We start from the raw sequence: 13,335 nt of genomic DNA on the forward strand, positions 1-13,335 counted from the left end.
GAGGGTGATCAGTGCCACAGGGTCAGGAAGACCGAATAGTGGCACGTCCAGTAATGCCAGGGTCACCAAGTTGATTCCAGCCCTCCACGCTAAGGGGCGGTCTGCTTTAGGAAGGGGATGGTTTACAAACCCTCCACTTTCCAGCTCAATGTCTCTCGGGAGAATCAAACTACCAGGTCTGCAGAGAGGAGAGAGAGGGGATGAGGAGAGGGGAGCAAAAATAAAACCGACTGCAGGGTAGACAAGAGAGGACGGGAGGAGTGAGAGACCGAAGTCGGCTTGGGACAACTGGTGGCAAATCCGCATTCTGAATCTGGACGTAAATTACGCACGGCTTGCAGAGAGGCCCATCGCAGACTTCCTGCTTCCAGCGAAAGTCCGTTACGTCGGTTACCGCTCAACGACAGTACGAGGAGAATGCACAAACGAGACAGATACCTGTAATGGTTTAGGAAAACCCAAGAGAAGTTTGCAGAGACGGCACAGTTTAAGCCCCACATCTCTGTCCTCTGCGCAAAGGCGCTCTCGGTCGCGCAGTGGATAATAGTTCCTCTTGTTTGCAGATAATGTTCTGACAAAAAGCGCAGGGAAGATTGGGAGAACAGTTTGCAGGGAGAGCGGTGCGGTTTTGTATTCTTTTTTTTTTTTCTTCTCCCGATAATCGTGTGATGGCACCAGAGCTGAAATCTCTGGTCCGTCTGCTGCTACTGGCGGTGGTGTGGGAGCTGAGCGCGCAGGGAGCGACGGAGCGACAAGTCAATCCAGAGGTGAGGAACACATCCAGAGGTGAAGAAAAAGCTGCAACGTGCTGTAGGAAACCCAGGAAAGTTAATGCATACTTGAAATATATAAGACGTGCCTTGGCAACAGCTTAAATACTCTATGTTGGACGCATTAAATCAATCCGGATTTGTGGATTTAAAGAAACAGCTGATGATGTAAGAAAGATCGAACCAGAAAGTAATGATGCAAGTTGATATTAAATGTAGTATTGCATGTGGTCTAAATATTTCTTCTTTGGGGCTTTATGGATAGGGCTTTGACCCTGGGTGAGAGGAAGCAGCCCTTAATGATGATAGCGCTCATGAAAACACTGAGAAATGCTGAGAAGGCAAACGCAGCAGTGCGGCAGAGGTAGCATTGCAATGCATTGGCTGGTATTGTCATCGGAGGCAGAGACACGAGGCTTTTTTTTTTTTTTTGGTGGTAATGGATGAAAAGATTGAGATTTGTGGGGAGTGTATTATTGAGTGGGACGAGGAGATGTAATTATTGACATCTGTCCTGAGTTATATCTCAGCAGTGGTCAGACTTGGGGGAGATGCTTTGGAGATGTGGAAAAACACCAACATATGAATCCCTAAAGACTTCCAGTGTCTTTTAAAGCTCCATAATTTAAACACTGCATCATATCAGAAAATGGTTGAGCTCATAACTTCTCGTGTGTGTGTGTGTGTGTGTGTGTGTGTGTGTGTGTGTGTGTGTGTGTGTGTGTGTGTTCTGTTTTGTTCAGTCATGTCAGCTCTGTGCCTTTCTGTCATGTTCTGATCTTATGTGTCCAAATGGAGTCGACATTGACCTGTCAGTAGAATCATGAAATTACTTTATCCTGACACTCCTACACACCTATTTTCTTTAGCGTAATCAGTTAATACTCACTGTTAGTGTGTGTGTGTGTGTGTGTGCGTGGGTGTGCGTGGGTGTGTGTCTGTGTGTGTGTGTGTGTGTGTGTGTGTGTGTGTGTGTGTGTGTGTGTGTGTGTGTGTGTGTGTGTGTGAGATGAGATCACAAGATCAAAGTATCCTGAATTATGTGGGGGTCATACTGTGGCGTCCAAAGTCTTTCTGATCACTGTATCCTACATCTGGCAAAAGGAATTAAAACTCCAGCTGCGTCAGTGGAAGAAAATGGAGTTGTGTTACTTCAGTGACCTACATTCGACTGGAGACTTTCAAAGTGAAATGTAAACAGTGGCAAGTACTTCTTCAAGTAAAATAACTTCACATTTTACAGCACAAGTGAACAGACAAGACTACAATAAGTAAGTAGTACTATTGTGATGATTATTCTGATTAACCTTCTAATGTAAGCTGTTAAACGAAGCCAGATATTCATATTTTGTTTAATGACACATAATAAATGGAAGAAAAAATGATTGTAGGATGATAGTATTGTTAAAGAACTGAAGTTGGCATGTTTCAAGGAAACAGGTTTTATATAACTTTCAAAAGTTGAAATGCCAGAAACAAAGAAAACATTTTAATAAGGAAATCAGGATCCTAAAACTCATGGTTGACTGTCAGCTTTGACATTCAAGCCTCATTTCCTTTTTTATCTTGCTTTGATTTTTATCCTTTTATATTGTTGCCAATAATGCGACTCCAAAACCACATTCAAAAGATTATAGCAATGTTGCAATCAAAGCAATTACATTGAACCTCTTTTACAATTTTGTAAGTAGTTTGAGCCATATGAAAAGGCTTTTCATACCAAAACCATTTTACAGTAATGGAAGCACTGTAAATCCAAAAGATGTGGAGACTGGCCCACCGTCACAAAGTGAAGGTGGGCTTTTACACGTTAACTTAAAACAATGTCTCTGTTTGAATCTCCTGATGCCTCTGCAAACCCACAAGTTCACATCTGAGTGGGATTTCTTGCATTTTAATTACCCAAAGGATTTATTAGGCCTGCGGTTGTTGAGTTGGTGAAGTGGTCCTGTTCCGGTAAGATAAACATCTGGAGGTTGCGTGGACACACGAGTCATTTCCTGTGGTCTGTGCAGGAAGTGGACTGCCTCGCCACTCTTAACACCCCTGGCGTGTCAGCAAACACCTGCGTGCATCACACGAACAAATACACACAAACAAATACACACAAATAAATACACACACACACACAGGTCATCCTCCATGTGGACACATATCTTCTGGAATACAAAGACATGTCTCCATGCTGAAGTCACTAACTACAAAAGAAGACAAATGGCCGTGACAAGAGATGATGAAAGCGATTGAGGGAGGACAGTGGGGAGGCTGTTACACACCAGAAAGGAGGGCATTGTGGAAATGGGAGTGATGCAATCTCATGGGGGGGAAAAAACAAGGATAAAGAAGCAGTTCTCCAGTTTAATGGGACAGGATGTAAATCACAGTTGTCATGCACACATCCGGTATAAAAACGCTATATGTGTCATTGTTTTACTGCTTTGGTCAGTGACAAAACTGTGTTTGACAAGACGAGCAAACCGTAAGCTATTTATTGGCTTGTTTTAAAAGCATCACTGTTGACTGCAGCAGTTTGTTTTTGTTGGTGGGATGCAGGTTAAATTAATGACATTTTCTGTAAAAAGTTTGGGTGTTAAAATGTAAAGGTCTCATGTTTTTATGTTCACATCACCAAACTCAACTTGGCATTCAAAACGCAATCATCAGCAATTCTAAATCATAATTTAATGGATATGTAATATATTTCAGTTCTATTGATTTGTCCTTTAGAGGAAGGAACAAAGGAGGAGCCTGCTGTTGCTTTTAGGGATAACCATTGTCACGAGTCGGTGGCCGAAAGGCTGCTTCCTCAAGGAAAGATAGGGCGTGTTACAGGAAATAAGGTAATAGTCATTACCTCATTTTGTCTTCATAAAGGAAACGTATAATGAGCCAGAACTGAGTGAAGTTTCTCCAACAAAATCCTGCCATTGCGATTTGGTCCGGACTGACTTACAGCTCAAATGACATTGGCAGATAAGTGTGTTTTTCCACTCTCGTGTCACCTGGTCTTGCCGGTGTTGGCTGAAGTGAGCCTGGTTTCTTAGAAAGCAGCTGGAGGATCACACACTCTGAATGTGATCTACATGTGTTGCTGAGTGTGTGTGTGTGTGTGTGGGGGGGGGGGGGGGGGGGGGGGGGACTGGCTAGAGAGGCAGGGAAGGTCATAAATGTCCCCGGAATGTGTGTCAACACCAAACCAACAATCAAACACCAGAAAGACAGAAAAAAAAAAAGTATTACAGTGGATACAACTTCCCACACAAGCTCCCTGACACACATAATCAGACACTCAAAGCCAATAATGAGCTGTTGCAAGTCGAGGGGGAGTTATAATTTCATCAGTTTATGACACGGCCCATAACACTGCAGCTCTGTGGACAAAATGAGTGGATGTTTAAGGAGGAGTTCTGAGTGTGTGTGTGTGTGTGTATGTGTGTGTGTGCCGTATACTCTGCATGCTTCAGTTGGACTCCCATCACTGTTGACCAGTTTCTTTCCATTGGCCTGCATCAAATGGAACAACTGAGTCGCTATCCCTTATTCTCCTTTTTCTCATCCTATGCATAAAGAGCGCCCTGCCTAGTGACATCCATAACACTCGTTGTTTGAGTTTTGGAAGTCTTCCATTATTAAAAAAAAGAAGAAGAAGAAAAAAGTAGCATCTCTCTGTGTGAGCAATGACAGAGGTTTAAGTATTGCCCAGTTTGAGGCCGGTTCACTCTGATGGAGCTTTTAGGAACAATAAGGGGACTTTGGAGGACAAACATTGATTGTGTTGGCTTATTGCCTATAAATAAACTCATCATTCCAAAAATCAATATAGAGAAAAAGAAAATATACGTCTCATTGAACCCTGACAGAAGTGCTGCACAATCAATACAATCACTGAATACTGAGTGAAACTTCTCAGAAAGAGTTGGGCTCCCTGTAAATGATGACAAAAAAAAATACTTTCCATGAATCCAAATCGTTTCCACTCCACACAAGTTGTGGTTTAATAAAATCAAACAGTGATGGTAGAATACAATATTGTATCTCTCAACATGCCCCCCTTTTTTTTTTAATTAGCAAAAATATTTTGCAGTAGTGAATTGGGACTTGGCTAGAATAAAAAAAAGAAATACTAGGGGTGTATTAATGAGGTAAAATGAACTGGTCTAAACAACTGTGCAAATAGCTTTTCTCTGTCAAAGTGCCTTGAGATGACCCTGATATTCTCCACCTACACGAACAAAATTCAATTGAAATCGAAAACTGGTTGTCGGAATACTGTGAGAGCACCTCACCAGGCCAACCGAGGCTCATCAATGGACTGTCTTTGGAGGGACTGTCATCTCCTATGCCACAGTAAACAGAGGCCACATCCTCATCCTGCTGCTCCTTCAGTTACCCGGCCCATTCGTGTGGTCAAAAATAGTCCGGGGAGACGGTGAATGAAACTTTGTCAAGTCACCTGAGGGACTCGTGAATGAGGTGTGGAAGTTTAAACAAGTGTTCAGTGTCATTCAACAGCAGTCTTTTGACTGAGCTGTGGGTGGGGGGGTGGGGGGTGGGGGGGGGGGGGGGGGGGTGGGGTACAGTGAGATATAAGCTTACAAACTGGGTCCAATCAGGCTTGAAAAAACTCTTTTCTTTCCTACCATACATGCTGTTTATGATCCATTTCGGGGCAGTCTGAAGCTCACTTTTTATTTCCATATGTAGGAAAACCCCAGATCCATTTACCAGCACAAACTTGAGTAGTACCAATATGACTCTTCAGATACAACTTGACCTTCTTCAGCACCTCCTCTTTTTTTTTTTCTACTCAAACAGCTGTACAGTAACAGTGTCAAACAGTGAGTCTTTCTGTGTCTACCGGAGCTCCCAGAGTGAGTCAGAACCAGAAAGGGCTCATTCAGTTGGGGGAGGTCTAAACAGTGAGACCTCCAAGTAGCCAGAGAGACAGTCTGGGAGAGACGAGACCATCGGGGGACTCCGGAGCTGCCATTTGACTCCCGCCTCACTTTAGATGAGCATCAAGGACGTCGACACAAATAAATAAAGGCATTCAGGTTGAGTTGATAGAGGCTGAAGATCCTTGTCCGCACAGACGTTTCTTTGGGTTTTGGGGTGGAAAATGCTGAAACAAGGCAGTTAAAATAGTTTCTGCCTTATTGTATTTAATAGGTATTAGCAGCAGATAGGCCGTACGCAGCAATAATAGCAGCTCAGGGGTGTGGTTGCCCAGGAGTATTTACCCTTAATTCTCTGGGTTTTCCATAAGTGAGCGGGATGAAGGAGCGGAGAAGGGGTGGAGTGAAGAGGCGAAGACAAGAGACATGAACGTGGGGGAAGAGTTTGACTTTGAGGTTTGGATGCCACTGGCAAGAAATTCCCAGTAAAATTACTGACTGACGCTGCCGCTTGACTGAAGACATCGGCTGAGGTTGCCCAAGGCCTCAGTCTCACCCTGGGCCACTCCCTGTCTTTTTTTTTTCTCTCTCTCTCTCTTTTTCAATACCTTACTCTGCACACTCACCTAAAATTCCTTTTTTCCCCCTCCCCCCAATCCAAACTCATTTAAAACAAATTATACGTCATGTTCAGTCGCATGTAGTCAAGCTTTATCTCCTCAATCTCCTCTGATCAGTCCAGCTTCATCTCCACTGTAAAGCCAAGCCATAAAACACATCCTGCATGGCCTGAACAAGCCCACGAAAGTGACTGCGTAGAGCAGAATATCAAAGTGCTCTCGGCTTTCTCTTCCCTCACAAAAGGCTTAGTGTTATTTCTCGGCTGGAGTTTGAGAGGGAACGGGTTCAGGAGAAGCTGCGTGGGAGAAGGTGCGGAGCGAAGCCGCTGGCACGGGGCCAGATGTCAAACCAGTACCGCAGTCAAATGGGTTTCCAGGGGAAAGTAAGGTCAAGCCGAACTGGAGAGCGAGGAGACTGGAGCACAAAAAAAAAAAAAAAAAAAAAATGCTTTCATGTGCATTTGTCGTTTTGCAAACTCTGACTTTAATTCGGGTTGCTTCAGTCTGTGTTTTCTGACAAACAGCTTCAGAGAAACGTCACTGGAATTTATACCTCCAGAGGGAATTTCCAGCTTCAGTTTCTATCGCGCAGGGTTGTTGTTGAAACCTGAAATGTCCCTGTTTGAGGCACAAGGTCAGCGGTGCTCTTTAAACCAAAAAAATGTCCCACACACACACACACACACCGTCTGGAGCATCCAGGGTTGATGGTTGAATAGCTTTTGTATTCCGTCATTAAATGGAGACAGGCCAGGTGGCGTGAGGCTGATGTTACTGCTGCTGGCTTCAACATACCAAAACACAGAAGAGTTATTTCGCCGGCTTAATTTTTTTGCTGTCGGTGAGGAATGTGTTTTTGTGCAGTCACATAAAAAAATAAACACAAAAAACACTCTGGACCTGTAATCCCTGCAACTGATTGGCAACATTATACAAAGTTGGCTCCTGTGCCCTGCTGTAAAAACAAACACCAGCGGGCAGGTGGAGTGTTTTGATGTCTGTTTCTAATTGTTCTCTCATTTGTTTTCTTCTGCTTTTATTTTGCTCTGCAGTCATGGCTGCAGCAGTATGGCTACCTGCCCCCGGGGGACTTGAGGACCCACGCTCTTCGCTCGCCTCACTCCATCACCTCAGCCGTTGCCGCCATGCAGAGGTTCTACGGACTCACCGTCACTGGCACCTTTGACGAGAACACAATTACGTGAGTGCAATGAAGCCGATTGACCGAGGGTCTGAAAAAGCAAATTGCCGCCGTGCTCAGATGAGTCCTACCTTTTGTCTTGCAGGGCCATGAGTCGAGCGCGCTGTGGCGTTCCGGATAAGTTCGGTGCCGAGCTGAAGACCAACCTGAGAAGGAAGCGATACGCCATTCAGGGTCTCAAGTGGCAGAAGAATGAAATCACTTTCTCGTAAGTCAGCAAAAGGAATTGAGCAATCATGATTCAGGGGGGCTTGATAGAACAGAAAATTAACTCCCTATCTTTCTTTTTGCCCCCCCCCCCCACTATTGTGTATGCATAATTACACCATATTTAGTATACAGAACTACACCCCTAAAGTGGGAGAGTACGAGACCCACGAGGCCATCAGGAAGGCCTTCAAGGTGTGGGAGAGCATCACCCCGCTCCGTTTCCGGGAAATCCCTTACAGCTACATCAGGGACAAGGTGGAGGAGTTTGCCGACATCATGCTCTTCTTCGCCGAGGGTTTCCACGGCGACAGCAGCCCATTCGACGGCGAAGGAGGTTTCCTGGCACATGCCTATTTCCCTGGTAACGGCATCGGTGGGGACACCCACTTTGATGCAGCCGAGCCGTGGACGATTGGAAACCGGGATTTGTTAGGTGAGGCAATGTGTTGAAAAACCAACAAAAATATAGATAGATATTTATACACCTTAGTAATTACCTGAATTGTGACGACACAAAAACTGCTTGAATGTGAAGAGCTACTTTTGGTGCACAAAGTTCAGTGTTTTGCTGCCACAAGTGAAACCTGAGCCACTTCAGGCCCAGTCTTGTGTAAGTACACTGAGTCAGTGAACACCACGGTGAATACGCTTGTTTTTGGAGCACAGCAGACGCACAGATTTTCAGTGTCAGCACTCTTATTCAAACACGTTTTCCCACGGCCTACAGGCGATTGGATTTTTTGATTTTTTGACTATTCGGGTGTCTGCATGGATTTAAGTCACCGATTTTGATCGGTGTTTCACACTTTGCTCTCATTAATTAAAAAAACAACAACAAAAAACCAAAAGTAATTGAATTATGTTGTGGTGTTGACATTGTTCTAGGAAATGACATCTTCCTTGTGGCGGTGCATGAGCTGGGTCACGCTCTGGGTCTTGAGCACTCCAATGACCCTTCGGCCATCATGGCTCCTTTTTACCAGTGGATGGACACAGACAACTTCGTTCTTCCTGATGACGACCGCAGAGGCATACAGCAACTATATGGTATGTTTTGTGATGTCCTTTTGAAATATTTCAAGCATAAACACCAACAAAAATCACATAAAAAAAAAAAAAGGTTTTGTTCAGGTTAGGTTGTTTGCCTTCAGGCAAATTTGACACAAACTGACAGGCTAACCAGTAGAAATATTGTATTTTGAATCGAGATTTGCTGAAGTTTAAGGAATGTCATCTGCCTTTTACACAGGATCTGGATCAGGCCCCCAACCGCCCCCCGTGACGCCACGCATACCAAACAACAACCCTGAACCCACATATTCACCAGACAAACCCCACTTCGGCCCCAACATCTGTGACGGCCACTTCGACACCATCGCAATCCTCAGAGGAGAAATGTTTGTATTCAAGGTAAACAGGACTGGAAATCCCGCCGTTTTACATCCATTGCGAATGAGTTTTCCTCACGAATTCCTCCTCTTTGGTACCTTTTAGGAAAAGTGGTTCTGGCGAGTACGTAACAACCACGTGTTAGATGGTTATCCCATGCCGATTGGTCACTTCTGGAGAGGGTTGCCCACTCATGTCACTGCTGCTTTTGAAAGGGAAGATGGGAAATTTGCCTTCTTTAAAGGTGACTGCAATGTAATGACAAAACAACACCATGATTTCAATGTTTTTTTACTGTACAGTGTCCTTATTATGTGACTTTGCTCTTCTCTCCCTCTCGGCTCTCCAGGGGATCGGTACTGGGTCTTTAGTGAATCTATTCTGGACCCTGGTTATCCCAAGAGTCTTAAAGAAATGGGCACCGGGCTTCCTAAAGATCGGATAGACGCCGGTCTCTTCTACACTCCCACTGGACAGACATTTTACTTCAGAGCAAACAAGTGAGTCATCATCTTCATGTGTTTGGGCCATCTCCCACCAGTAACGTGTGCACACTGTTAGAAACTACTGTGTCCAAGGAAACCTGCGTCACAACCACTGAAAATTGTTTAAATGTTGACCATATAAGGTTCAAACAGTTGTGCTCAGTCACCTATCCTAAATTACAAACCTGCATTCATTTAGGCCTCAAAAAATAAACATCGAGTGAAAATGTCATGCTATCGAGGTCTTCCCATATTTACGAGAATTATCGGTACAAAAAAGTTGCAGTTAGTCATTATATAGTTTACACGGCCACCTACTGCACAGCACACATTTTAAGCCCAGACGTCTCGCTGTCTGGTTGGTGGAGAAGTCCCATGTAACTCATTCTGCTGTTTTTCTGTAGCAATAACAATGTGCTTGTGGTCTGTCCTGCGAGTTGACTCGGCAGAAAGGAGCTGGCTGAATCTGAGAAAGAGGGGAAGTTAAGGGGGGGGGTTAAGAAGAGTCCAAGGCTGAACAACTTTCACGTCCTTCATGAGAAGGATCACCTCAGGTCTCAAACAAAAGAACCACTTGGACTGAAGCCAGGGTTTTTGGTTTTTTTTTAATACCTTGAGCCTGGTCAAAGTTTTTCGTGTAAACATTCTTTGATTTCACTCGATTGGTCTCAAGGATTTGGATCCGGACGGGAGACTTGATAAGCTTGACTTGGACCTTAAGCTGGACTGTCCTAATGTCTTGACTTGTGGCGTACGAATGACCTGAACGTGTAGAGGAAATACACCGTCTCAAATCCTTTAAGGGGCCCTTGTTCCTTGTTCGTCACCTTTTCTCTCTGATCACTTCTTCCGCAGGTATTATCGTTTTAATGAAGAGTCCCGATCGGTGGATGACGGCTACCCAAAGTCTGTCAGTGTTTGGCAGGGTGTGCCTGACAACATCAAGGCAGCCTTCATGAGCAAAGATCAAGGTAAGAATTACTCATATTGCCGACTGTCTCACCTCAATGATGCTGCAAGTCACTTTTCTCCCCGGTTGTCCGCGAGAGTTTGTTTTTCACCTCCACTTTGTCCCACTCCTCAGCGTACACATATTTCTACAAAGCCAATAAGTACTGGAAGTTTAATAACCAGATGATGAGAGTGGAGTCTGGATACCCCAAATCAGCCCTGCGTGACTGGATGGGCTGCCCCAACGAAGACCCCAAGACGGACGGAGGGAGAGGCGGCGGCGGACACGATAAAGACAAGGAGAGGGAGAAGGAGAGAGAGAGGGAGAGGGAGAGGGAGAGAGAGAGGGAGAGAGAAAGGGAGAGGGAGAGGGAGAGGGAGAGAGACAGGGAGGATTATGACAGAACTAGAGAAAAAGAGCGGGAGAGAGAGAGAGAGAGGGAGCGGGAGAGAGAGAGGGAGAGAGAGAGAGAGAGGGAGAGGGAGAGGGAGACAGAGGAGGAGGTGGACGTGACCATTATTGAGACAGAGGCAGGCAGCGGAGCAGCAGCTGTGGTCGTGCCATTGTTCCTGCTAGTGTGTGTGATCGCTACGCTGGCAGCTTTGGTGTTTTTCCGCCGGTACGGTACCCCACGCCGACTCCTCTACTGTCAACGGTCTCTACTGGATAAGGTTTAGATGAAGGAGGAGCAGGAGAGAGAGAGAGAGAGAGAGAGAGAGAGAGAGAGAGAGAGAGAGGGAGGGAGAGAGGGACGGGAGAGATAAAGAAAGAAAACCTGAAGAAATATTCCAAACAGATTAGCAGAGGGGGGGAAATAAAGAGGCAGAGCCATGAGAAAGAGCAAAAGAGGAAAAGTGCCTGACTTTGCCTTCTAAACATTAGAACTTCTGCCAGATTCCTTTTTTGACATCGTTTCTCAACCACTCAATCCTTCTGTTTTTTTCTTTTTTTCCTTCTCCTGTCCTGTTTCTACCTCTCTTTTTGTGGTCATTGACGCCAGCTCATTGCTGTTTGTTTTAGCCTTTTTCAAAGTCTTATTTTTTATTTTTTTTCCTTGTGGTCAGTGTTGGTGTCCTTGTCAATTTCCACTTTGAATCTGCATCTCCCCCCCCCTTAAATGCCCATTCCAGCATTTGTTTCTTTGTGTAAGCAAACGGCATGTTTGATCGTTCCCCCCTCCACCCCCTTCCCCATTAAACACGCATACTTAGAAACCACGGCGACGACGTCATTGTGTTTCTTGATCTTCCAGTAAAGCGTCATGTCGGAGCCAGTAGGACCCATAAAAGGGAAAGACAACATTAGCTTACATCCTTCCAAAGCATGAAATACACTCCTCTTAGATTTAACCAATAAATGCAACTGTTTTGTGTCTTTTCCTTTGTATTTCAATGCCTTTAGCATTGATTAACATTATAAATGATGTTGTCATTACTATTATGACTATTACTATTGTTGTTGTTCTCTGTGTAAAGAATGTTTTTGTATATTGTCATTAAAAAGTCCTGCTGGACAGTGACATACAGTTTTGAAAGTGGCCTTAATTTTATACATGTGGGAACAGTGAATCGGGGGAAAAAGGGGTTATGTGCTCTTGAAACTTGACTGTTTTTTGTTTTTTTTGTTTTTGTTTTTTTTTATACCTTGAATTCTTTTCAAATGAAAATAAATTGAAGATCTGAAAATGACTCCTTTTTGTCATTGTACTTACTTTTGTACAGCTTTGAAGTCACGGTGCTGTAGAATTGGTCAGGGGTGCCGAGCAGTTAAGCAACAATGATAATACTAGTGATGATGATAATAACAATCCATCTTTCTTTGTGAGATTGTGTGTGTACCTAATCGCTTCCATTTTAAAACTTACTCACAAAATAAAGTAATTTTAAAAGGCTATTCTGTTGCTTTGATTTCAACTTAGTTGATAATTTCCATAATACATACTCTTTTCGCCACCTCCTACCTAACAATGCCTCCACCTCCACTAAAACCTAAGCACTGCTCGTATTCACTTCTTTCACGTTATCATCTCACCTTACTCTTCACCTTTACTACCTGTATGGATCCCATCCCTTCTCTATCCGGTCTTCCCCAGTATTCCTGGACCTCCAGGTTTCTTGCTCCCCGGCCGCACCGTGCTGCGTTGCTGGGTGCTCGGAAACTGGCAGGCCAGAAAGTGGGTCGGAAAGCGCGGGCCGAGTCCAAAGCTTAAGTAGAAACAGGGATGAAGACGATTGCATAAACCCCCGTTTGCTGCACAGCAAGAAAACATATCTCAACTGTACCTTCAGAGAGGAGGGAGCGTGTGTTTGTGTACTTACAAGCGCCACACAGTCTCCACAAGCACAGTGGCAGGAAAACACTTCTTTACTATGAAGCATACAAGTCTTGATCTGGTTATCGAAGTAGATCCTCGACTCAGTGCATGAATGGCGGTAAAGCAGGTCCTCAAAAGTAGAGCAAAACACAAGTCTTGCACGTTTTTTGGGGGGGTTTTTTGCAGATAGAAATGCCTTCCCTTGTGCAATACTGCGTATGTGTGCACTCCCATCAACCACAAGTCAATAAAGGCTCAGACAACAAACTTCAAACCTCCCGCCCGCTAAATGATCGCACTAATGAACGACTGCCACACAGACATTCTCACTCACTGCAAAGATGTGACTGGCGGCGAGTGGGTCGAGGTCAGCGCCTCGACGATAACCTGTGATTTTAGCGGGGCCGCGCGCCATGAGAACGACGAGGTATTTTTTCCTATTGTGCCGAAAAGATTTAGGGCGCCCATTTGTCTCCACTTAGCTGCAGTGTTTTGAAGA

General features: G+C 44.6%; 1 protein-coding gene across 1 annotated transcript; it reads left to right on the forward strand.

Moving 5' to 3' along the window:
- Window positions 1-164: 164 nt before the first annotated feature.
- mmp14b (matrix metallopeptidase 14b (membrane-inserted)) lies at window positions 165-12,413 on the forward strand. Its single transcript, XM_080503494.1, has 10 exons — window positions 165-767; window positions 7,338-7,486; window positions 7,572-7,694; window positions 7,822-8,129; window positions 8,582-8,743; window positions 8,946-9,106; window positions 9,191-9,329; window positions 9,435-9,585; window positions 10,426-10,541; window positions 10,655-12,413. Exons 1-10 carry the CDS (start codon window positions 669-671, stop codon window positions 11,197-11,199), a joined length of 1,953 nt encoding a protein of 650 aa, XP_080359620.1. The 5' UTR covers window positions 165-668; the 3' UTR covers window positions 11,200-12,413.
- Window positions 12,414-13,335: the final 922 nt, after the last annotated feature.

This window comes from Blennius ocellaris, assembly GCF_963422515.1.
Source record: "Blennius ocellaris genome assembly, chromosome: 10".
Lineage (NCBI taxonomy): Eukaryota > Metazoa > Chordata > Actinopteri > Blenniiformes > Blenniidae > Blennius > Blennius ocellaris.